General features: G+C 47.5%; 3 protein-coding genes and 1 pseudogene across 5 annotated transcripts; 2 read left to right on the forward strand and 2 right to left on the reverse strand.

Annotated features, from left to right (window-relative positions):
• Nucleotides 1-2,027: 2,027 nt before the first annotated feature.
• Nucleotides 2,028-3,632, reverse strand: LOC100279673 (uncharacterized). 2 transcript variants are annotated; one of them, XM_020553275.3, is made up of 3 exons: nt 3,111-3,632; nt 2,818-3,012; nt 2,028-2,705 (listed from the first exon to the last, which is right to left on the reverse strand). In XM_020553275.3, the coding sequence occupies exons 1-3, from the start codon at nt 3,321-3,323 to the stop codon at nt 2,145-2,147; spliced, it is 969 nt and encodes a 322-aa protein (XP_020408864.1). In that variant the 5' UTR covers nt 3,324-3,632; the 3' UTR covers nt 2,028-2,144. The 2 variants fall into 2 exon arrangements, with proteins under 2 accessions (XP_020408864.1, NP_001304763.1); NM_001317834.1 differs by having other exon boundaries at nt 2,056-2,705; nt 2,812-3,012; nt 3,111-3,438.
• A 2,152-nt stretch (nt 3,633-5,784) lies between these two features.
• Nucleotides 5,785-12,808, forward strand: LOC100382575 (uncharacterized; annotated as a pseudogene). The gene is made up of 7 exons (NR_137199.1): nt 5,785-6,216; nt 8,219-8,325; nt 8,507-8,598; nt 8,724-8,785; nt 9,576-9,652; nt 9,909-10,056; nt 12,591-12,808. The product of NR_137199.1 is annotated as an uncharacterized protein (transcript).
• Nucleotides 11,278-15,051, forward strand: LOC118471955 (L10-interacting MYB domain-containing protein-like). Its single transcript, XM_035958893.1, has 5 exons — nt 11,278-11,370; nt 12,973-13,055; nt 13,155-13,239; nt 13,532-13,756; nt 13,837-15,051. Exons 1-5 carry the CDS (start codon nt 11,278-11,280, stop codon nt 14,380-14,382), a joined length of 1,032 nt encoding a protein of 343 aa, XP_035814786.1. The 3' UTR covers nt 14,383-15,051.
• A 2,454-nt stretch (nt 15,052-17,505) lies between these two features.
• On the reverse strand, nt 17,506-19,383 carry LOC107546759 (uncharacterized). Its single transcript, NM_001322792.2, has 3 exons — nt 19,147-19,383; nt 18,847-19,038; nt 17,506-18,318 (listed from the first exon to the last, which is right to left on the reverse strand). The coding sequence occupies exons 1-3, from the start codon at nt 19,354-19,356 to the stop codon at nt 17,755-17,757; spliced, it is 966 nt and encodes a 321-aa protein (NP_001309721.2). The 5' UTR covers nt 19,357-19,383; the 3' UTR covers nt 17,506-17,754.
• Nucleotides 19,384-23,511: the final 4,128 nt, after the last annotated feature.

Consider the following 23,511-nt stretch of genomic DNA (forward strand, 5'->3'; position numbering starts at 1 on the left):
AGAGGACTCCGACTCGAACTCGCCACCTTAGGGAATTTCTCAGGCCGGCGGGCTATAATTCACCGGACTGTCCGGTGTACACCGGACAGTGTCCGGTGCTCCAAGGAAACGCGGCCTTCGGAACTCTCCAGCCTCGGGAACGCGCAGCAGCCGCTCCGCTATAATTCACCGGACATGTCCGGTGTGCACCGGACTGTCCGGTGTAACCACGGAGCAACGGCTACTTCGGCGCCAGCGCGCGCAGAGGTCAGGCGCGCCCATACTGGCGCACCGGATAATGAACAGGAGTTGTCCGGTGTGCACCGGACACCCAGGCGGGCCCAGAAGTCAGAAGCTCCAACGGTCAGAATCCAACGGTCAGAAGCTCCATCGTTTATATTTCTAACGCTAACCCGGCTTGTAGTTGTGTTTATATTTGTAAATTTCAGTTTCGCCCTATTCACCCCCCCTCTAGGCGACTATCAAAAACACATCAAGGGAGGTGAGTATGAGACCCATGCGAGTTTACAATATTAGTAACCCAACCTTTTTATTGAAGATTCCATGACCAAGGACCTAGGAACAAAATGTTATTGTTAAATTACTTTGAGAGCTACGATGCATTGTAAGGTAAGTTGGTGAATGCATTAGTATGTTCGGTTGACTTTAACAAGCGAAGATGTTGTCCTATAGAGCAATTTTAAAGTTCATACATATATGAGCTTGACTGTATAACGTCGCAGTCTATAAGATTTCTATAATATCTAGGAAGCTCATGAAGAGACTAGGAAGTACAACATATATGCTCCACGCACGACGAAGGCTACTAGCAGTTAGGTACTAGTTTTGAATTTGAGTGGAATTCGTTCGCATAAACTTGCAATTAGTCCATTGCTCAAGTTGTGAGTGGGTGTAGCTTGATGCTCTATGCGAAAATCCAACTTAACGGTCTCTACCAAAAACACTAGTATATCAAATAGTAGCTAAAGTAGGCAAATATAGATAGTCTGCCGGCCACGCTCAAAACACATTCTGATCAAACTAGGATTGTTGCCTTTTCTCGCTATTGCGCCACCGCCTAGTCTCTCCACCCCAAGCGCCCGCGTGTAGCGATGATCGTGAGAGCAGGTCTCTGGAACCTTTATTCTTGTAACACTGCACTAGGAGACTCCTCCCAACTTTCAAGATGTGTTATCTTTCATCCAAATGAAGCGGTGCCCCCAACAAATTCAATGTTTATGTCGGTGCTGACTACTCCACAGTCTCCAAAATATAACTTTAAATGATGTTTTTTTTATTAAAATATAAATAAACTCTTAATACATTTATACTCTTATAAAAGTACTTGTTAAGACAAATACGTGCATATAAACATTAGGTTTCAAAAGTAAATAGTAAAATAGTTATTTGTAGTTATTTTTTTTAAAGTTTGGCTCAAAACTTGTCCAAAACGACAACTAATAGTACACCGGAGGGAGTAGTATGCAAGCTATATTTACACTAGTATTTATTTTAATGCTATTTAAACTAATTACTGTAGGAGCTACACTTATACTACTGTCTAGGATCGTGATGGTTTATATGCTGGTTTTAATTTAAAGTTATCTATTTTTTCAACGGCTTAACTGGTATCCCGGTTGTGTCTTGTAAAACGACATTATGCTTAATAAAAATCAGAAGTTTCCTGCGTCAAAAAATCACAACCCCAATGAGCTACTTCGAGAATAAGTGACAGCCAATTCGAGAATATCTACAGATACGTGCATGCGGCAGAGGTAGCCACATATTACAAATGCACACCAGGCAGACGCAACTCGTATGTCTCTTGTTGGCATGTCGCTTTCCAAGGTTTTTAGGCGCATTCAGAAACCAATTCTTCACGCTTGACGTGCGCGTCTCGCCGGAACGCTCGTCTTTCCCGCTAGGATCCTCACGGTCACGGGGTGGTGTCTGCTGTGGTCCGCCCACGGACGGACGCCGCAGTGCTGTCCAGAGCGGTTTGGCCGTCTGGTCTGGACGGGTTGGTTTCAGTTAATGGACAAGAGGCGATACCACTTCAGCTGACTCACAGCAAATTCGAAATTCGAAATCGTTGAAGGAATGCAAATTCTACAACTCCTTGTAGGGAAAAAGAATTAAAAATGGTGGCATTCACCGTCCTGAAGTCACGAATTCGAATTCACCGTCCTGCAGTTGAGCCTGACCTCCCCCGCGGAACCCGTGAGCGGGCCGATGTTGCCGAGCTTGACCATGGACGCGGCGAAGTCCGACGAGAAGGCGTCGGCGTTGGTGCCGTAGAGGCGCACGAGCGAGTCGAGTGCGCCGTTGCTGAAGAGCTCCTGGTCCGAGTGCAGCAGGCCGGCGCCGGCCATGAGGCTCCGGTAGTAGCCGTTGTCGAACTGGTCGGGGGTGAGCGAGTCGAGCGGCGCGAGCGCGTCGTCGGCGTCGGCCGACGGGCAGGCCTGGCGCTGCTGCGCGGCGAACGCCGGGCTCACGTTGTCGTCGCAGTAGACGCGGGTGCGGAAGCTGGCGCAGCGCGCCATCCCCACCGTGTGCGCGCCCGACAGCGCCGCGAGGTCGCGCGGGCTCAGGCCCTTGGCGGCGAACCCGGCCACCAGGCCGGCCAGGTCGGAGTCCGGGCCCGGGAGGTCCGTCGCCGCGCCCGTGCTGTTGGGGAACGTCGCGTCGCGCCGGCCCAGCGGCACGGCCCAGCTCGGGCCGCCGAGCTGCCACAAGTCCAGGTTGACGCCCCAGAGGAGAAGGAGAGGAGAGCAGATAGAGAATACTACACTACGTCATCGATTGGGGGGAAAAGCAAGGCACGGAACGAACAGAGACCAGGTTGACGCCGTCGCGCGCGGTGAGCGCCAGGATGTCGGCGCAGGAGACGGTGGCGGGGCAGGCGGCCTCGACCTGCGCCTTGATGGTGTCGATGAGGTCGAAGCCGACGGTGGAGCCGCCGGCGTTGGGGCCGGCGCCCTTCTCGCCGGGCGTCGTGGGCGTGTCGTCCAGCAGCAGCGAGGCGTCGCAGCCCTGCAGCAGGGGGGGAACACGAACGGCCATCGGATGACATACAGTACAGTACTATAGTATATTGAACGAATAAGCAAGGCATGGTCGCTCTTGCTCACATTGACGAAGCAGTCGTGGAAGAAGACGCGGAGCACGGCGGCGGCGCTGCGCGTGTTGTTCGTGACGGCCTGCGACATGGCCTGGCGCACGATGCTGTGCACGGCGGGGCAGCTCGACGAGTAGAACCCCGCCGAGAGCTGCGCGCCCGCGCCGCACGCGAGCGCGGCGGCCACGACTACTATGGCGACCGCCGCCAGCAGCCGCCTCGCCATCGCAACCTACAACTACACTACCGAACTGAACCTCGGTACAGCCTGTCGTACGTGTACTAGCCGGCGGACTGCAGCAGTGGCTGAGTCTGAGTGGGGGGCGATGGCGCACACTGACACCGCCCACTGCTAAGACCAGGGCCGGGCTGACTAGCTAGCATAGCATCAGGCCAACGCCGCAGGTACGTACGTCCATAGTGGCGGTAAACGTGCGAATGATAGTAGCCGTGCGTTGCGTCGGCGGCGCGTGGGCCGGCCGGGGTGGACGGAATCTGTAGCGCGACCCGTCCGTTCCAGGGCCCGCGTGCGCGGCGTGCGAGCAGTGGCCGAACCTGCTTGGGAATAAAAATCACACTGCACAGATGCCACGCTGAAACGCATCCGATGTCGATCCAGGTTATTCGCGCGGCCCATGATTACACTGCTAGCTAGTTTTTTTTTCCTCGTGGAGTTTCTGGACGGGGCACTGAGGCGGGCGGTGGGTGCGGTGCCACGCTTGCTGCTGCTCCTGGTGGACTGGTGGTGGTGGGGTTGGGTGGCGCTGCAGCGCGTCGCGTCGCACTGCCTAAACCATGCAGCAAATTACAGTTGTGAGTGGCGACCATACGACGCCCCCGTTTGGTTGGGATTCTGGGCGGATTCTGGCCGTCAGAAGCTGAAGCCGTGGTCAAACGCCTAGCTTCTGGGCCAGCTTTTAACGGTCGCGCTTCCCACAGAAGCCGCCCGCGTACAGGAAACGAAAAGCCGTCCGACCCACGCGTCCTCTGGAAGCCGGGCTATTCGCGATAGGGTTTCCACCTTGCCCGCGACTCAGCTCTCTCCCTCGACCGCCGCCGCCGCCTCCTCCACCGTCGGGTCGGGGACCTCGACCACACTCCCCTCTGCTCATCCGCCGCATCGTCGTGTTCTCAGGTACGCGGATCATTTCCTCCATTCTGTTCCGTATCCGATCGTCGTCCTCCCCCGGCTGCCTCGTTTCGGAAACCTCCCTGACCGTTGACGTCGCTAGGGTTTTGCCCGCGCCGCCGCCAGTTCGTCCGCAAGGTTGGACTCCTCCCGTATCCCGTCTTCGCAGGTGCATTCGTAACTTCCATGTGTACCCTGTCTCCTCCCCGATGTGCTGTTACGGATCTGGTCATCCCCCATGTACTGATTAGGGTTTAGGTTGCATCGACGTCTGTGGTTAATACTTCCCCCTGTAATCAAGACAATTTGATAACTGCTTACTAACGATTATCCTGTGACATTTGATGTTCAGATTTCGGGGAGTGAGCTGTTTTTCCCTGTTGCATCAGAAGCTCCACTCCTACGAAGGTGATGTTCACATCAATTTATTTATCCCTTTTACTGCTTTACATGCTGTGTATGTATTCGAAGATCGAGTTGCAAATATGTTCATGTTTTTGGGTAATCCATTCACAGTGTGTTAGTACTTTTATTAGTAGACACGTGCCTAGTAAATTGTGGTACTTGTACCCTCCTTTGTTAGCAGCCTAGGCACAGGACATGTCACTACGCCAAATTTTTGTAGATAGTCCCCATGTCTGGTATACTAACGACCTAATAAATCCACATCAGATGGATTCAGCAGACACCATAGCTTACAAGGCAATTGGAAGGATGCAAGAGATTGCGGACAAGATTTTTTCGGTAGCGAGGCAAACAATCCGTCCTGGACGCGGGTTGACCTCATTTGACGCTACCAAACTTCGTGTAGCATTGGAGGACATAGCTTGCATGCTGGAGCAAGACTCTCTGGTGTTGCAAGAGAATTTGGACATCGTGAACAACGTAAACAACCCAGGTGACAGCAGCTACGAACCTTCTACCTTGTCCTCACCACCCCCTGCTGACGATGACCTTACTCCAGACTGTGACTTTGCGGAGCACTTCGAAAACTTCTGGGGTGTTGAATATGACTCCGATCAGATGCCTTCGTTTAGTGACAATGAGGTTTAAGTTAGAACATGGTGAACCTAGCAGTCAGGTGTTAGGGTACCAGGGATAGATCAGCCTTTTGCTTAATGCGCAGTTGTAAAATGTTCCCTGTGCTTTTGTGTCTACCAGCACATGAATTCCTTAAGTCTATATATGTAATTATGGCAAACCGAATGTGACTCCTTATGGTACTACCTTATGTTATTATGGTCCCTTACGTGTTCAGTTTGTTTTCTTAGTAAGTGCACTTCAATACCTATTTTCAATCGTGTACACTTGTTTTGCACTAGATGGACAAGTCTGGCAAAGTCATTGCAAAGTGGGATAGTAGAGCAACAAAAATTTACACGGAAATTTGTGTAGAAGAGGTCAATGCACCGAACATGCCACAACAATTTCTAAATGCCGAAGGGTATGCTAACCTCATCTCTACTATCCCATATGAGCAGAGCGAGGGCGTCCACCACCTACCGTGCCCCCGCCCGGCCCCGCGCATCCCGCTCCCCGAAAACCTCTCCCTCCGTGCCAGGGCTCATCCCCACCGTGTCGTAGCCGCCATCATCGCCCAAATCCTCGCTCGCCCCACGCCGCGCCGAAATCCTCATGCCCCACGCCTGCCCCTGCCCCTGCCTCCCAAACCGCGCCCATTCGAACCGGCCGCCCGAATCTAGCGCAAGCACGCAGGCGGTGATGACGGCCACGGGAGACAGCCGGCGCTCGGCGTGATTCCCGCCCCGCCGCGAGCCAAGAGGTTCGAGGTCAAGTTCGCGGACCCCCCGCCGTGCCCCGCGCTCCCACGCCCGCACAGGCATCTAGCCCCCATCCCCCTCCCGCTCGAGATATCCGCCGATCTAGCCTGTCGGGGGGTCCGCGACGTGTGGAAGGGTGAGCATCGACGATGGCGGTAGAAGAGGAGGAAGCCTTCGATGGTGCGCTCACCGACGAGCAGCTGCGAGAGGTAGTGCCATGGCTGCCCCATATCCTTATTGCATTTCCCCTGACGGTTGTTAACTGGGATACATGAATCTGGGGTTCGGTTGCTTGCTGAGTGGGATACACGAATCGATGTTGCAACCTTCTCCCTCTCTAGCCTAGGAACAAAGCCTCTGAGTTTATTACGTCATATAATATAATATAAGGCCATGAGAGAGCCAAGTTGAGATAGAACAAAAAATTCTCAGAGCAGTAAGATTATCCAAGCACTAACTGCTTTGCTTCAGAGTAGATCACGATGTTATTCCGACTCATCCTAGGGAAAACAGATGTAATTTTCGCAAACGAGGTTCACGCCATTGCTTGGCAGGCTCTGTCGAAGCTCTCTACAGCGGAGGACATTCGCTTCACCAGCGCATGGTCCGGGTGTGCGAGCTTCAGCTGGCTGCAAAGCAACCAGTTTTTATTACAGCGATTCAGTTCAAGGTATCCGAACTCAGGCTCATCGTCAGGCAGAGTTGCAGAAACAAAACAACATACGCCACTTGAAGAAGTCCACCAAATGAAGTTTTTTTAACAAAAAGAATGGGAAAACTTACTTGAGGTAGCGCGTTGTGGGTTTCCCCAGGTTCAGGCTGCACACCGTGAGGTTGGCGAGAGTCTTAGTATCCTTGGCGTCCTGAATAGTTAGAGCAGTTCCGTGTAAGCACAGACAGACATGTCAAGGATTTTGTTTCAGAAATGCACAGGCGGACAACATTGGCGTGCGTTCAGCAGTGCAGCTATGGTGGTTGGCTACTCCTATTTGCAAAGGAAATGCTAGTTTGGGGGAAAAGCTGGGCTGGGATCACCGGAGCTGATCGACCTTGTTCAGTGACTCGAGCAGCAACCCCTCCGCGTCCTCGAAGTTTCCCATGTGCGTCGAGCACAGGGCTTTCCCGTTAAGAATCGTGCAGGTCGTCGGGTACTTGTCGGACAGGTCCTGGAAGATGAGGCGCGCTTCTTGGATCTTGGAACCACCCTGAAAAACATGACAAGTCATGGTGTACAGTACTACTTGAACAACACCAAAGGTTCTTCGGAAATTCAAGTGCCTGGACTGAAGGAAACTCTAGAATTTATAGCCAAGGTTGCCACTCATGCCATTTCTTCCAGCAGAGATGTATGTGTGTGCCTACCAGCACAAGGTCGACCCATGCGTTAGTGAGCTGCGTCAGCGTGTGGTCTTCGTCCAGCTGCTGCATCACCCTGAGCTGCTTCTTTGCGTGGTCCGTCCTGTTCATTTGAAGGTATATATGAACATTCAACGCAAGCCTGCAACGCCAAATTGAAGGACATTTGGTCTAGTGTTTGTTGCCTAATTATAAACCAACATGTTTGTTTTGCAAACCAAACATTGAGCCATTACTCACACATTGCTCTGACAGGCAGCCTTATTCATATTTTCAGTTAAATTTAGTTTCATACAAAATAGGTCATCATACTTATTTATTTGGGGTTGGCATTTGGAGACATTTTAATGCGTACTCAAATTAACTAAACCATTATTCATGCATCACTTCAGAGCAAAACGGCGTAGCAGATAGCATTATTCAGATTTTCAGTTAAATTTAGTTTCATACAAAACATGCCATCCTACTAATTCATTTGGGGTTGGCATTTGAGACATTATGGTGCGTACTCAAATTAATCTACAAGAACAACACTTCATACACGGTTATTTATGTTGTTCACCTTAATTTTATGTGTATAACTTCTTATTAGGAACCAGTCTGTACTCACCTCACCAAGAGTAATTACAATTCTATTGATTACTCCTATTGTTCAGTTCGGCAGCATCCTACAGTTGTTGCTCTATTTAGGTACCTTAATATGATATTTTTTCTATTATTTTTACTTGATCCCTAAATGGCGCCTTCATTTAAATGTTCCAGTTTCTAATTGATATATGTGGAATATATTCTATTGCTGTTAGCATGGGTTAAGACCAGTGTTGTGGTTGACGCCGGATTTCCCTCTGAACACAGATGAACTCATCCCTCTGCTTGATGTCCTAGCAAACAAAGTGAACGCTATCAGGAGGCTTAGGGAACTCTTGACAACCAATCTTCCTACAGGCACATTTCCAGTCAAGGTAAACTATCTGGCACCTTGATTACATTACCCGTGCTTCCAGCAGATTACATCTTGCCATTTATTACATGCATGTTCTTGTAAGTACTTGCATCCAACCCTTCCATTCTTCAGTTTGATGCCTATTCAAGTACAGTACAGATTTTCATGTGAATGATGACTTGTCTTGATGGACCTTAAAGGAAGTCATAGCTGCTACAATGATAAGAAGAAAGTAGAGGAAAAGGAACAGATCTCGACTGTAATTCTGCAGATGAAGCATACCAATAAAAAGGTTAGTGGATTAAAGTGTTACACTAGATATAATGGCACATGAAGAATGCACTGGGATATTTTTTCATCAATCTGAATACTTCAGAAAATTTGAAAGGTTCTAACAAATGGAAATTTTACACTCAGGCATATGACCAGACTCTGTAACAATATCTGCACATCAGTACCTTGGCAGACTCTCCAAGCAGGTTTGTACGATCACATATGTAAAAATAAAGTAGATACCCTCCAAATTCGGATCTGAAAATATAATTGCAACCCAGTTAGCAGAATAGTGCAACTAGAAAGCTTGAATGATTGGAGGAGAGCAACTGTAGCTTACATTGCCCTCAGTGTTAAACGATTCTCCAGAAGCAACTGGTCCATGAATATAAGTCTGTTGAACCCAACATTTTCTTTTTGTCAGAGACACAATGCCTTCGGATACTGATATTGAGAAATTGTAAATTTATAATTTATAGAGAACCTGAGTATTTGTGATGTGAGGGAAGTATAAGCTGGCTTTGCAGCCATTGCTTGGCCACCCTCCTCCAATAACATTGTCTGGTCTTCTGCTTTGACTGAACTGTCATCCATCACTGCTAGATTGACATCTGAATGTCTACTGACAAAGATGACTGTTGGTTGATTCCTCACTGTGTCTTGTTGTTGTCGTAGTTTCGTTCAATCATTAATGGCACCCATTAGTCGCCAAAGATGTTGTCCTGTTACAAATATTCTGATGTTCCTGAGAATTAGTAATCGAATTACCCATTGGTCGCCATTGTTTGAAATATATTCTCACAACTTCTCTTACTGCTTCATTGTATGAAATATTAAGAAACAAACTAAATGATAGATATTTAAATGTTCCAGTTTCTAATTAATATATGTGGAATATATTCTATTGTTGTTAGCATGGGTTAAGACCAGTGTTGTGGTTGACACCGGATTTCCCTCTGAACACTGATGAACTCATCCCTCTGCTTGATGTCCTAGCAAACAAAGTGAAGGCTATCTGGAGGCTTAGTGAACTCTTGACAACCAAACTTCCTACAGGCACATTTCCAGTCAAGGTAAACTATCTGGCACCTTGGTTACATTACCCGTGCTTCCAGCAGATTACATCTTGCCATTTATTCCAATCACAATGCATGGTTCAATCCAATCATGAGAAGTGGCAATCTGTGAGGTTTTTGCAAGGTATGTGCCTTACTATTTCCTTTTGTTTTCGGTTGTACTACAATAGAGAGCAATCGAAGCTTTGAGCATAAGGGTTTTCTATAAGTTTTATTTGTAAAATTTGAATTTGACCGATTTCTATCCTTTCAGGGAGATGAGCTCACCTTGGCAATGGTAGTTAATCTTATTAATGCAAACAAGGATGATTAATTTGATGTACTTTTCTATGCCTCGTGGTGCCCATTCTCACAAGAATGCATTTGAGGAATCTGCAATTAGGCCAAGGCGTCCCACACAGGTATGACTGTTGGTTGATTCCTCACTATGTCTTGTTACTGTCGTAGTGTCGTTCAATCATTAAAGGCACCCATTAATCGCCAAAGATGTTGTCCTGTTACAAATATTCTGATGTTCCTGGGAATTAATAATCGAATTACATATTATTGTTCTCAACCATACGCAAGAGTACATCAGCTAAGCATAGGACATCGAAGCACTAGATCGCTGTCCCAGTGATCTTCTTGTAGGTACATTTTCCCATGATGTATTGCATTTTGCCACTTCTCATGAACCATGCATTGTGATTGGATTGAACCCTGGTTATTATAAATCTATACTATTCCTTGAGAGGGTAACGAGGGCGTCCACCACTTTCACCACGGCTCCACCCTCCCCCGCTAATCTCGCCGGCGCACCCCCCCGCTAATCTTGCCGCGGTGCCACACTTCCTCGTGCCCCCGCGTCCGCCCACGCGATATCTCTGCCGCCTGTCTTGCCCAACCTCCCGCCTGTCATCGGCCTTCCATCCGAGCCTCCATCGTCGTGTTGCCCGTCCCTGCCCCCACGTCTCCCTGCCCCCACGTCTGCCCACGCGATATCTCTATTGCCCGTCTTGCCCAACCTCCCGCCCGTCGTCGGCCTTCCATCTGAGCCTCCATCGTCGCGTTGCCCGTCCCTGCCCCCGCCCTCCATCGCGGCCCCCCGCTCCACGCCTGTCGTGACCTTCGCCTCGTCGTCATCCCCACGCTCCACGCCCACTCCCCCACCCCCGCTAACCAGCCCGCCATGCCCCTGCCAACGTACGTTGCAGCAGACTTCTGTTGGCTCCGCCCCCTGTACCCGCACTCTCCTTCCGTCTCGACATCTCCTCCAGTTGTAGAGTGGTGCCTTGGTTCTTCCTCCGCTTGCGCTCACCGCATCCCCAGACGACCCCTCTCTACCCATCGCCACGTCGCTATGACGCACGCCGGAAACCCCTGTCTCTTGGGAGACGAGTGAGCATCGTGCCTGGCGGCCGCCACCACCTGACCCCGTACCATCAACCTCCATCCGTACTTCCTCCGCGACGGCCTCGCCCACCTCTTCGCCTCCTCCTCGGCGACCACCATTGTGTGCGACTCCTCGACGACCACATCCCCATATTTCTCCGGTGGCTCGTCCCTGCCGCTCCACCACTGGGTGTGGATGACACCGGAGGCAGCTTGAGGTGGGGAGGAAGAGAAAGTCGGATATTGTGGCGATGGATCTTCTAGGCGACGGGGCCGCGGAGGATGAGGTCGTGGACCTTGAGGTCATGGTGTATGTCGGCTGGGAGCGACGGCTTGGCCTCCTGGTGAGTTGATTCTCTCCTCTTCTGGTTCACATCTGATGTCAAATACTACTCATTCACTATTGTGTAATTTACAGTTGAGTACCTTCCATTGACAAGTCGATTTAAAAATACGTATGATCACCCTTGACAAATATTGACTATATAAAAATTAAATCCATCTTCAAGGGAAATGGAGCATCTGCAATGAGGAGAAAGAAAGAATGAGAGTAGATGATTTGTGCAAGAAACATGTCTTTCCGTAATTGATTTGCAATTTGCAACTAGGAAAGAGAGGTTTAATAGTTTTTCACTGTTTTTTCTAGCTCTGTTTTCCGTAGACATAGCAGCAAGCTTCTACTCCATGATCAAATATACTTGCAGTTATTAAGGTGAACACATAAAAAACTAAAATGGACACAGATCAGAAAACTGCATCGGTAACTTCATCAAACTTGAACTACACTATATCTGTCGACAGTAGCTTAAAGCTTAAATCGAAAAGGAATTGATTAAATTTCAAGAAAACACACTGGACAATAGGGCTTCAACAAAAGCAAAACAAATATAATTGCCACCTAACTTTTAGTAGTTTCAATTTACCATCGATTCCTTTAAGAAGCTGCTCTTCTGTTACATATAACATTTTTAGGGATTTTTTGAGTTTTATTTCCCACAGATCTGCCAATTCATTAATCGAGCACACATTTCCTGGAGGCCTCAGATACAACATCTTGTTCAATGTTCTGGGATCCTCTATAGTGCATACTCTAAATTTAGCAATATCATTCTCTTTAACAAAAACACTGCAAAGAAATGTTCTTCCGTGAGGTAACAAAATATATATCTAGAATATTCTTTTATATTTTTGAATAAATTCAGATATAATACTAAAAGAATAGAGAAGAATTACTATCAACGTTGGTCACTTCTATATCCTTTGTTAGTTTTTGGTTGTTTCAGTGTTGCGAACATTTATTTGATGATACCTTCCGCACATAATTTTGGATTTTACTTATAATTTATCTAAGAAATTAGCAATTATGATAGATAGAATTGGGTAGCTTTCCTCTATCAAGCATCAACAGTAGAGATATCTTCCTTTCGTGAAAATTTTACGATTAGGGCAAAGGCTGGTCCACATTAGCAATTCCGGTTCCACTTTATTTCTTTCCAAAAAATAAAGCATTTGTCTAATATTGGTGCCACTAAAATGCATTTTGGTATAATTTTACTGGTTGCAGGTGTTTCTTCCATAAGAAGACTACCGACATGGGATACGTCTCTTCAGTTTGTTTGTCAATATTTTGTAGGAATCAGAAGAGGTGTTCAACATGTGGGTTAATTTTGTTTTCAAGTGTGCTCCTCTAATGACACCCTTTTCTTTTTTGGAGTACCTTTTGATAATAACAAATTTGGGTTCTATTTTTGTTTCTAGACTCAAGTCTAGAGTTCCATGAATTAAAATATTGGTTTATTTGTTGTGGCCACCTATGGTCTCATTATCTTCTCTCCACTTAGTTATTTGTTCCTGCAATTTGGGTTTGGCCAGTATCAAATTTGGTAAGGAAGGAGGCAACTAGATGCTTACCGAATTTACTCTCAATTTTGCTTTCCTTATCGCAGTTTTACTTTGACATGCACTACCATTCCCCCTCTAATCTCTACCAACCATATGCAAAATTGGAATCATCTCAATGTTTAGATAGGTTTTGGTGTTTATATAAGACTGCCATAAAAGCATGTCTCGCCCAGTAGTTTGCACATCTAATTTAGTTAATTTAGTTATTGGTAGTTGTTGGCCTTAGCTGCAAACAAGGACCTGTATTCACCTACACCATGGAGCCACTACTGGTTCCAAGCATGGAAGACGTCATGGAAGACATCGCGAAGGTCATGACCGCTGACCAACCAAGGCTTGACAGGCCCTTGGTCTCTGAGAGATGAAATGTGGTGAACCCCACATCCTTTTTGTTTGTTCCTTTTCATAGTCGCACAATGGAGGCTTCCAGATTTTTTATTTGTGGGGTTTGTTCATGCTGCCCACTAGAAATGGAAAAATGTGTTAGCAGTAGCAACAAGTGTTGTGGGCCTTTGATCTTCTGGAAGTCACGTGGTGGCTGTATGAATTCATATACTTTATTTTTATATAATCGTCGTACTCTAACATTTTATCGAATATTGAATAATTTATACACCGTCGCAACGCACGGGCACTATACTAGTAAGGAAGTTTAAGGAACGCACTGGTCGCACTTACACCAGGGATCAAATGAAGAATAGGTGGGACTCCTTAAAGAGAATGTTCACCCAGTGGAAAACTCTTAATGAAAGGGCTACAGGTCTTGGTCGAGACCCTCATACTGGTTCTATCAGTGCTCCAGATGAGTGGTGGGCTAAGCAAAATGAAGTAAGTAGACTTTCTTTTACATTTTTTAGATTAACAATAGTAATGGCCATCTGAAAGTAGGAAATAACATGTTGCTGCAGGCAATGCCAGGGTGTATTATGTTCAAAACAGCCCCCCTAGAGAATGAGGACGAGCTAAAGGTTATGTTTGGACCCATTGTCTGCACAAATGAAACAACCCTTGTTCCTGGCGTCGAGGATGCAAATTCATCATCTGATGATCATGTCGAAGCCACTTTAGGTGGGGGTGAAAACAGCACACCTGACCCATGCTCAAACGCGACTGGGAAGCATAAGGTGCGTCATGATTCTCCTAAACCAAATAAGGAAAAAGATACGAGGGAAGAGTACATGAAACGCCTAGTGAAGGCTTTTGAGTCGCGTTCAATGACCACTAACAAGTCCATCACCTCTGCTGAGACCGACCCTGTTCGTGTTGAGGTTATTGCGCAGTTGCAACAAGTGATCGATGATGGTTCACCAGAAGGCAGCGACCTACATTTGTTTGCCACTCATCTATTGATTGAGAAAAAGTATAGAGATGTATTTGCATCACTGAAGACCAAAGAAGGAAGGAACGCTTGGCTGCGCCGTGCTTTCGAGATAGATGTTAAAAAGTCCACTTAGATGGTGGTCGTCCGACAACAGAGCCTGATGTTCACTATTATGTTGTTGTTCATGTTAGTCGTGTTGCAGTCGTGTCACTATTATGAGTCTTGTCGTGTTACAAAATAAACATGTCGTACGCATAATTTTCCCCTTCGAACAATTTTGCAATTATTCGAGTTGAACATGTATTTGAATAATCAGAGTTGTATGTTTGTGAACAATGTCAATCTGTGAACTTTGTTTCACCTATGATACATGAATATGTGTCTTATATACTGTGCTTATACATGAATATGTTCCTGTTGTTTGTGTGCATACAGATGTGTGACCCTGCTGCACACACATATGATGATGACACGGATGACAGAGATGGACAATTGCTTGTTGCCCTATATGCTGTAGACATTTGGGGTAGGCCTTCCAGTGAGGTTTCTAGAAGAACAATGGTTGAAACAGGTATTCAATGGGTTGAGCGAACTTTGGAGAATAGTAACGACTGCTTTGACATGTTTCGCATGCGACGTACTGTTTTTAGACGATTGCATGATATGTTGGTGGAAAGTTATGGTCTGCTTCCAAGCCGTGGTGTCAGTACTATGGAAGCTCTAGGTATTTTCTTGTGGGCATGTGGGGGTCCACAATCATTTAGGCAGATAAGGAATAAGTTTGGTCACTCCTTGGAAACTATTAGTCGCAAGTATAGTGAAGTACTTAATGCACTATATAAGATGTCATCTGACGTAATCAAGCCCAAAGACACAAATTTCATAGAGATTCATCCTCGTTTGCGAGAGGGGAGATTTTGGCCCCACTTCAAGGATTGCATAGGAGCAATTGATGGTAGTCACTTTCCAGCGTCTGTCCCGGCCTCGGAGCAAGCCAAATATATTGGTCGGCACGGTTACGCATCACAGAATGTAATGGCCGTTTGTGACTTCGATATGAGGTTCACATTTGTTGTCACAGGTTGGCCAGGTTTAGTACATGACACTAGAGTATTACAAGATACTTTGATAACTTATGCGGACAGGTTCCCCCATCCACCAGAAGGTAAATAAGTATGTTGTACTTTTGTATCATACGATATTCATTTATGTCTTAAGTATTGAACTTTATATTTCTGTTTGTGCAGGTAAATACTATCTTGTGGATTCAGGTTATCCAAATAGAAAGGGGTACCTTGCACCTTATAAGGGTCAGAAGTACCACATTTCAGAATGGCAAAATGCGAGGCAACCTATTGGGAGCAAAGAAGTATTCAACTATGCACACTCGTCGCTACGCAATGTTATAGAGCGATCTTTTGGTGTGCTTAAAATGAAGTGGAGAATTCTGTTAAGTCTCCCTTCATTTTCGCTTAAGAAACAATCCAAGATAATTATTGCATGTATGACATTGCATAACTTCATTAGAGACAGTGCTCTACACGATAGAGACTTTGATCAACTAGGACCTAATAGCCTTGCTCATGATGTATCTGTAGGTGAGAGTAGTAGTAGCACATCTGATGAGTTAGACATGAGTGCATTTCGAGATGGAAATCCTAATGCATTAGTGTCGTAGTTAAATATGTAAATGTAACGGTAGTTATGTTGTAATGAACTCCGTTAATTATATGTAATGACCTTTTGTTGGTTTGGTGTTAATGTGTATAGTTTGTTCAAACAGAATCTGCAATCTGAGAATCTGTGTATCCAAACACCTAGATTCTAACGAACAACTTTTCTGCACAGCTGGCGAACCAAACACCTAAATTCTAACCACCAGTTTTTCCCAACAGCCAGCTTTTCCCCATAGTCAGCTCATCAGAAAAGCTATTCAGAAAAAAGCCGAACCAAACACGCCCGAGAAGGCGTCGATGGATTATGGGTTTGGGCTCGTGTTTTGGCCACCACAATATAAGAGCCTCAAAGGATGGACACATTGAGGCCCAGTCGAGTTGCCAAGGGGTCATCCGAAAGCCCACGGCGGCCATGTTGGGCATCCACGACCGAAAAAGGACAGAAAGTTTCCCGCAACTTTCTTTTGATCGTCAGATCCCGGTCCCAGCGTCTTCTATATACAACCAGTTTCTTCTTTTTTGAAACGGACCATGCGTAAATCAAATCAAGCATCACTCTTGGTACAAATCTTACAAGTACCCATGATAGTTTTATAAAACAACCCTAACATAATGTATTAGGTTTCAAAAAGGAGCATATATAGTTTCTTCTTGCAGCCTGTTCTTTTGATGTTTATAAATATTCGAAACTTCAAAACTACACACCGGAATTGAGAGTTTTTTTAATTGAAAATTTGTTTACGTGAATAATATTACGGACCCTTGGACATGCATACATAGATCTCATATCTCCAGCCGTATACGTCGCTGTTGTTAGACAAAGGGATCGGAGGGAACTGATGGATCACGATCCAAAGCACCCTTTTTATTCCATTCAGTCGCTAGCTGTAATCACCTCGTTCTGTCTGACCAGACGTCCGTCCGGCAAACCAGCTGCTACAGCCTACAGAAAGGACAGCCACGTACGCAAATCACATCGCCGTAGCGAGTCGAGGATCCTCTGCTAATCACAGGGTTTGCCGCTTCTCTGACCGCCGGCCGTCTGCGTACGTCGTCGGCGCGTGTGACATGGTATAAGGTCACGGATGGCACGTTTGATTTTGGTCATGACCGAGCGATAGACATCTCGCATCAACACGCACACCACCCTGCCCCGTCGTCGTCTAATAGTGCAGGAAGCAGCTGCCATTATTATGGTGCATATGGTGCTACTATGCTACTCCTAGCTAGGTAGCTCGTGGCACGTACGTACACTTGCGCGGTTGCACCTGCCCAATCCTGTTGTTCGTTACTCCTTATGCACATGATCGATGTTGTTCTGACCAGAGAGTTATTATTAATCATGCATGATCGGTTGCACATTGGATATGCATGTGTACATTTCTTGAACAAAAAAAAAAGAATAATAATCATGAATCGCCCAGTGTACGTACAGACTCATCACAGGCTAAAATCGTGGCACAAAGAAACGAAAGAGAAAAGAAAGAATAACGCGGCCAAATAAAATAAAAAAGAATGAAAATCAGCAATGGTCTCATATGCGGGTTGATCGATGTGTGACGGCACGCTGGCCCCCCCCCCCCAGCTCTCCCCTCTCCCCTGAAATGAGTACTAGTCCTGACAGCGGCGCTCCACCCACCAAATCGCCCGGAATCATCATCGCCTCCGCCGCTCCCTTCCAACGCACTCCACACTTTCCACGCAAAAAGCCACGGCCCTCTTAGCTGGCCATGTCGAGGAATCCAGACCGTCCGTCCGTGTCGCACGAATCTCGAAACTGACCACTGCCACTGATGTCTGTCTATGCTATGGTATACGTAGACGTCTGTCTAGTTGGGCTTCCGGCAGTTGGCGCGGATCTCGCCGCTGGAGCCGGTGAGCGGGCCGATGCTGCCCATCTTGAGGACGGCCGTGACGAAGTCCCGCGAGAAGGCGGCGCCGTTGCGCGCGTACTGCGCCGTGATGGAGTCGACGGCGCCGCCACCGGCGCCGAAGAGCTCCTGGTCGGAGTGGAGCAGGCCGAACTGGGCCACGAGGTTGCGGAAGTAGCCGTTGTCGAACCTGACGGAGCTCATGGCGTCCAGCGGCGCCAGGTTGCCGTCGCTGGCCCCGGCCTGCGCCTGGCAGATCTGCCTCCGCTTCGCCGCGAACCCGGCGCTGATGTTGGTGTCGTTGTACACGCGGGAACGGAAGGTGGCGCACCGCGCCGCGCCGATCGTGTGCGCGCCCGACAGCGCCACCAGGTCCCGCGAGTCCAGCCCCTTGGACGCGAACGCCGACACCAGCGCCGCCGCGCTCGACGACGGCGACGGCAGGTTGCTGTTCGCCGCCGACTGGCTCGCCGTGCGCGTGTCCCGGCGACCCAGCTGCACCGCCCACGTCGGACCGCTCAGCTGCATTAATTAATATTGCAGTGCAGTGTTTGTCATACATCGTGTCAGTGAAATGCTACTGTCCTACGTTACACTGCAACCAAATCCAAATGTAAACAACTGCTTTGTCGTCGATCTCGAGTGTTACTTGTTACTGTGACTGTGAGTATATGTGGTGACTGACAAACGGAACAGCTACCGACGTACAGTAGCCACATGCACGACTGCTGAGCGAGCGAGCGTTTGACGACAGAACGGTTGGTGAAGGCTTGCTGGCCCGCACGTTGCTGACCAGCTTGTTTGACGGGACCGATCCAGCCGAGTTGCATGCAATGCATGGGTATGGCTATGCTTTTTTTTTCTTCCTTTCTTTTTTTTACTGATGACTGATGGATGGACATGCATGCATCGTGGCAGCAATCAGCACGGGGTGTCGGCAGGTGGTGTAGTACTCTGTACTGGTAGCGCCAGCCAGCCAGCAGTGGTCGGGGCGACCGTGCGATGATCGATACCAGGCAAACAAAGGATAAGGATGCATGGCTCACTGACCAGGTTGACGCCGTCGCGCGCGGCGAGGGCGAGGATGTCGGCGCAGGAGACGGTGCCGGGGCAGGCGGCCTCCACCTGGGACTTGATGGAGTCGATGACCTCGAAGCCGCGCAGGGAGTTGGCGTTGGGCCCCGCGTTCTTCTCCCCCGTCAGCGTCGGCGAGTCGTCGAGGAGCACGGACGCGTCGCACCCCTGCATGGGCAATAATAATAATAATAATGGAGTGTTGGATGGATGGCGCGGCGCGACGCATACTGACGACCAGCAGCAAGCCCAAGGCGCCACGACATGCATGCTTACCTGGACGAAGCAGTCGTGGAAGAAGAGGCGGAGGATGGAGGCCCCCATCCGCGGCTCCTGCTGCACGGCGGCGGCCATCCCGGCCCGCACGATGGCCTGCAGGCTGGGGCAGCTCGCGTCGTAGAACGTCGGCGACAGCTGCGCCATGGCGCCGAGCGCCAGCGCGCACGCCACGGCCAGTCTCGCCAGTAGCAAGGTCGCCGGCGCCATGGAAGATTGATTTGGGATTGGGTTAGCTGTGCTGTCGTCGATGGTGTCCCAGCACACACTGCGCTTCTGAGTTATATAGTGCCCTGTGCCCCATCGCGCGCGGTGGTTACGTAGTACATCTGTACATGCGTGGGCCGACACGCCACAGGGCCGGCAGAGTTTCCAGTCCGTGAGCGCATGGCGCGCGCCCTACCCTGCAGGATCAAATTGCCCGGTTACTTAAAACACTTCAACTGCAATACATGTCTGTCTCTATCCGTCTTGCCTTTAGATCGGCTGGAAGCCATAGCCAGGCCAGTGGTACAATGTGCATGTGCGGCGCGCGTACATCCGCCGTGTTACTACGGTGCTGTTTGGTACCGAAACTCTAAGGCATGGTACTCCTATCGTCCTACCGACGTGGTATATCGAGGCTAATTTTAAGATGTGTTTGATTGGATGTACAATAGAAGGGGCAGTCACAGTTTCTGTATTGTTTGAACGAGAGTCACGTGGGAACGAGTTAAACATTGGATTAATTTTTAGTGGCGGCGTGATGCTAAAAAATCGAGGAGACGGTGTCGTCCACACATCATCATTCCACTTTAATCTCAAACCAAATACATTCTTAAAGATCATCTCTCTGTAATTTTGATTTTAAAGGCAGATGGTAGTTCGTGGTAATAAGGCATATTGAACTAATGTTTAATATAACGATGGAAGAATAAAGTACGAAAAAAAAACTTATAGCATATGTTTAGTTTATAAAAGATAACGACATTACAGCCAAACAAATAAAATAACTATTACAGTTATCTCTGATAAAACAATAATACTTTAATTTCTAGGTATATTCTTGACGCAAAATCTTTAAGAAACCGTAATGTGAGATCAATGTTTTCTGAAATAACCTTCGCGGCTATTACCAAACCATTGTTTCATGTCACAATATCCAAACTTATCATTTCATATTTACTATAGAAGATATAATTGTCCCTATATGTAGTATCATGTGTTTCTTTATAGTCCCCACAATACAATTAAATACTAGATATGTAACAATACAATTAAATGCTAGATATGTATAAGACTATAGGAGTATGAATTGTGGGCCACTTAGATGGTTCAGGTTTCAATGCCTATGTTCTCGTGTCTAAGTAGTATCTCCCTCACGATATCACTTTTATTCTCTTCCCTCTTTACTCACATGCCACATCATATTTCTATCCTACATAGCGTATATTAAATGAGCATTGACACCACGCACTGGGAATAGCCTTGAAAGGCGCCTAGAGGGGGGTTGAATTGGCGAAATCTAAAGTTTTACTTAAACAAACTGTTGGGGGCCTTCGGCTTCCGAAGGTCCTCAAAAACATGATTTAACAATGTTTCTGGAGTATAATACATGAATAGATACCTTCGGACTTAGATCCTTCGGACTTGGATCAAAACCATAGTGTGAAGAAGTACAAGGAATACGAAGGATGACGCAGAGCCGAAGCTATGTGCAGGGGAGCTTCGGCATGATAGCAGAAAAGGAAACTGACTTAAAGATGAAAAGGCTATTTAGACCTCGATGGATTGCTATAGAGTTATTAGCAAATGTAAAGGGCATGGGTGTAATTTTACATGGGCTGTGTCCCGTGCCTATAAATAGATGAACAGTGCTCCCGTACTGTTCACGCTGACTTGGCATTTGCTTTTGCGTCACGCTTGTACTTTTACCTTCTCTCAGGCCGAAGCATTTGAGAACAAGTCCCCAACATTGGCGTCCACCTCCGGTGAATCCTTTTCGACCACCTTCGGCAAGCATTTGACCTTCGTCATGCCACCGAAGAAAGCTTCAGCGACAGGGGCTGCTGCTCTGCAGCCACTGGACCCAAACCAGGAGACCCTTTCTCTTCGAGAGGCCCGAAGCCAGAAGAGAAAGGCCACCAGTCCAACGCCCCAGGAGGATGAGTTGGACCAAGAGATCAGGAATATGGAGATGCTTCATCAGCAAGTGCAAAAGAAGAAGGAAACAATGGCTCAGCTAGCTGACCTACAAAGACAGATTGACGAAGCCACTGAAGAAGTACATCACTTTGCTCAAGATGAGCAAAACCGAAGGCCCCAGCACAGAGAGCTGCACCAAGAGGGCTTCTATAATGAGGATGAATGGTATGAAGATTTCCATCATGGAAATTTTGCTTTTGATGATGTTTCTCCTCTGTCAGCAGAACTGCAGGCTACACCTTGGCCCCCGTCTTACAAGCCACCCCAGCTCCCCTATGGCAGTCAAGAATGTTGCACAAACCTGGTACTCCTCTCTTCGGCCAGGAACAATCACATCATGGCAGAAGCTGAAGGACATGCTGATCACCAGTTTCCAAGGGTTTCAAACGAAGCCGGTTACCGCTCAAGCTTTGTTCCAGTGCACGCAAGATCACGAAGAATACCTTCAGGCGTATGTCCGAAGGTTCTTACGTTTGAGGGCACAAGCACCAACAGTGCCTAATGAAATTGTCATTGAGGCCATGATCAAGGGGCTTCGGCCAGGACCTATGGCCCAATACTTCGCCAGGAAACCCCCTCAGACCCTGGAAAAATTGCTTCAGAAGATGGATGAATACATCCGCGCTGATAATGACTTTCGACAGAGAAGGGAGGAAGCTTACAGGTTCTCTGAAATGACCAGGGGCTTCGGAGGGAGAATCCACCCAAGGCATGTCAGATCAATCCACTCCACTCAGAATGACGACAGAGGAAGTCAGCAACAGAGGCCGCAATATTCCTCCCAGGCTTCGGGGCAGCAACAAAGCTATCCTCGGCCCCCAGCTCCAAGGGGCAGAGGCGCCAGGGGCTTCGGTTTAAGGTTTGGGGATCAGCCCAGGAAAATTTATTGCCTATTCTGCGGTGAGGACAAGGGCCATACTACAAGGATGTGCCATGTCACCATTCAGAAACAGAAGGAGATAGCAGAAGCTGCAGCCCAACAGAACCAGCCGAAGCAGGTTATGCACACTGCTTCGTATCACTCACCATACATACCAGAGTATGTGGGTAACCATCCTACAGCTTCTGTTGCTTCGGCAAGCCAACCACAGGCATCTTGGCAACAACCTCCACCTCCACCACCAATACAACCCGCATACTCCCGAGGCCAGCAGCCAGAAGGGAGCTAGCATAATCACCAGCAGCGAGACTTCAGGGAGGAGTCCGAAGCTCGCACAGTCAACAGTACTGTGCCAGAATCGAAGCATATCTACTAAGAGATATCCTACCTTTGAAACAGTTTTTGCATTCGTCATCATTTTCTTTTTTAATAAGGAGCAATCATTGAAAGCCTAGTTCTTTTGTTGTTTTCAATTTCTTGTAATAGCTTCGTTATTGTCATGATATAATATACCTTCTTCACAGATTCACGAAGTTCCAAAAGTCGGTGAAACACGAAAGTTGTTCTCAAGAGAACACGAGGTTCACAATCATATTACAAGTTTTGCCGAAGAAACAAAAAGTCGTTCTAAGGAACGCAGCGTAAGTTTGTCAAAGCAACAAAAGTTGTTCCTAAGGGAGCGCAGCGTAAGTTTTCTGCTCAAAAGTCGTTCCAAAGGGAATGCAGAGCTTACAGCGAAAAATAAACGCTGATTCCGCCGAAATATAAGGCGAAGCACGAAAAGTCAACGCGAATACCGCCGAAATAGAAGGCGAAGAAGTTCAAAAGACGTTCCTAAGGGAATGCATAACTTACAGCGAAAAGTCAACGCTGATACACCGAAAAATAAACGGTGAAGCCGAAAAATAAACGACAAAGAGATTGTGAATTCTACTGTGGGAATGTGTGTGTATCTTCGGCACAAATATCATTTTGCATAAGCATAACATCATTACATCATTACATCATTCGCATAACATAACATCATACATTATATTGCATCAATGGAACAAGAAGGGGATACAATGTTAATCTTCGGAAATTGCTTCGAAGAAGTTGTGCCAAGGCACAAAATAAGTTTTGAAGAAGTACAACTTAATCAACTCTAATATGAAACGAGATCTATTGCTTACAAAGTATAATGTTTTTACAGAGATTGGATATTTTTACGGAATATGGATATTCTTCACGAAGCATGAAAAGAAGGGAAGGTGTTTTTTCGCCGAAGGCTCAAAAACGGTATGTACGTAAAGTTTCATGCA

This window comes from Zea mays, chromosome 5 (assembly GCF_902167145.1).
Source record: "Zea mays cultivar B73 chromosome 5, Zm-B73-REFERENCE-NAM-5.0, whole genome shotgun sequence".
In the NCBI taxonomy this organism is placed as follows: domain Eukaryota; kingdom Viridiplantae; phylum Streptophyta; class Magnoliopsida; order Poales; family Poaceae; genus Zea; species Zea mays.

Bases quoted from the DNA above. Each gene is read 5' to 3' on its own strand.
- LOC100279673 (NM_001317834.1), bottom strand. From the start codon at position 3,323: ATGGCGAGGCGGCTGCTGGCGGCGGTCGCCATAGTAGTCGTGGCCGCC. The intron at 3,013-3,110 runs GTGAGCAAGAGC...CCCCTGCTGCAG, and splicing joins TCCACGACTGCTTCGTCAAT to GGCTGCGACGCCTCGCTGCT. The intron at 2,706-2,811 runs GTTCGTTCCGTG...GACTTGTGGCAG, and splicing joins ACGGCGTCAACCTGGTCTCT to CTCGGCGGCCCGAGCTGGGC.
- LOC118471955 (XM_035958893.1), top strand. From the start codon at position 11,278: ATGGATCTTCTAGGCGACGGGGCCGCGGAGGATGAGGTCGTGGACCTT. The intron at 13,056-13,154 runs GTTTTGGTGTTT...TGTTGGCCTTAG, and splicing joins TCATCTCAATGTTTAGATAG to CTGCAAACAAGGACCTGTAT. The intron at 13,757-13,836 runs GTAAGTAGACTT...ATGTTGCTGCAG, and splicing joins GGTGGGCTAAGCAAAATGAA to GCAATGCCAGGGTGTATTAT.
- LOC107546759 (NM_001322792.2), bottom strand. From the start codon at position 19,356: ATGGCGCCGGCGACCTTGCTACTGGCGAGACTGGCCGTGGCGTGCGCG. The intron at 19,039-19,146 runs GTAAGCATGCAT...TTGCCCATGCAG, and splicing joins TCCACGACTGCTTCGTCCAG to GGGTGCGACGCGTCCGTGCT. The intron at 18,319-18,846 runs GTCAGTGAGCCA...TAATTAATGCAG, and splicing joins CGCGCGACGGCGTCAACCTG to CTGAGCGGTCCGACGTGGGC.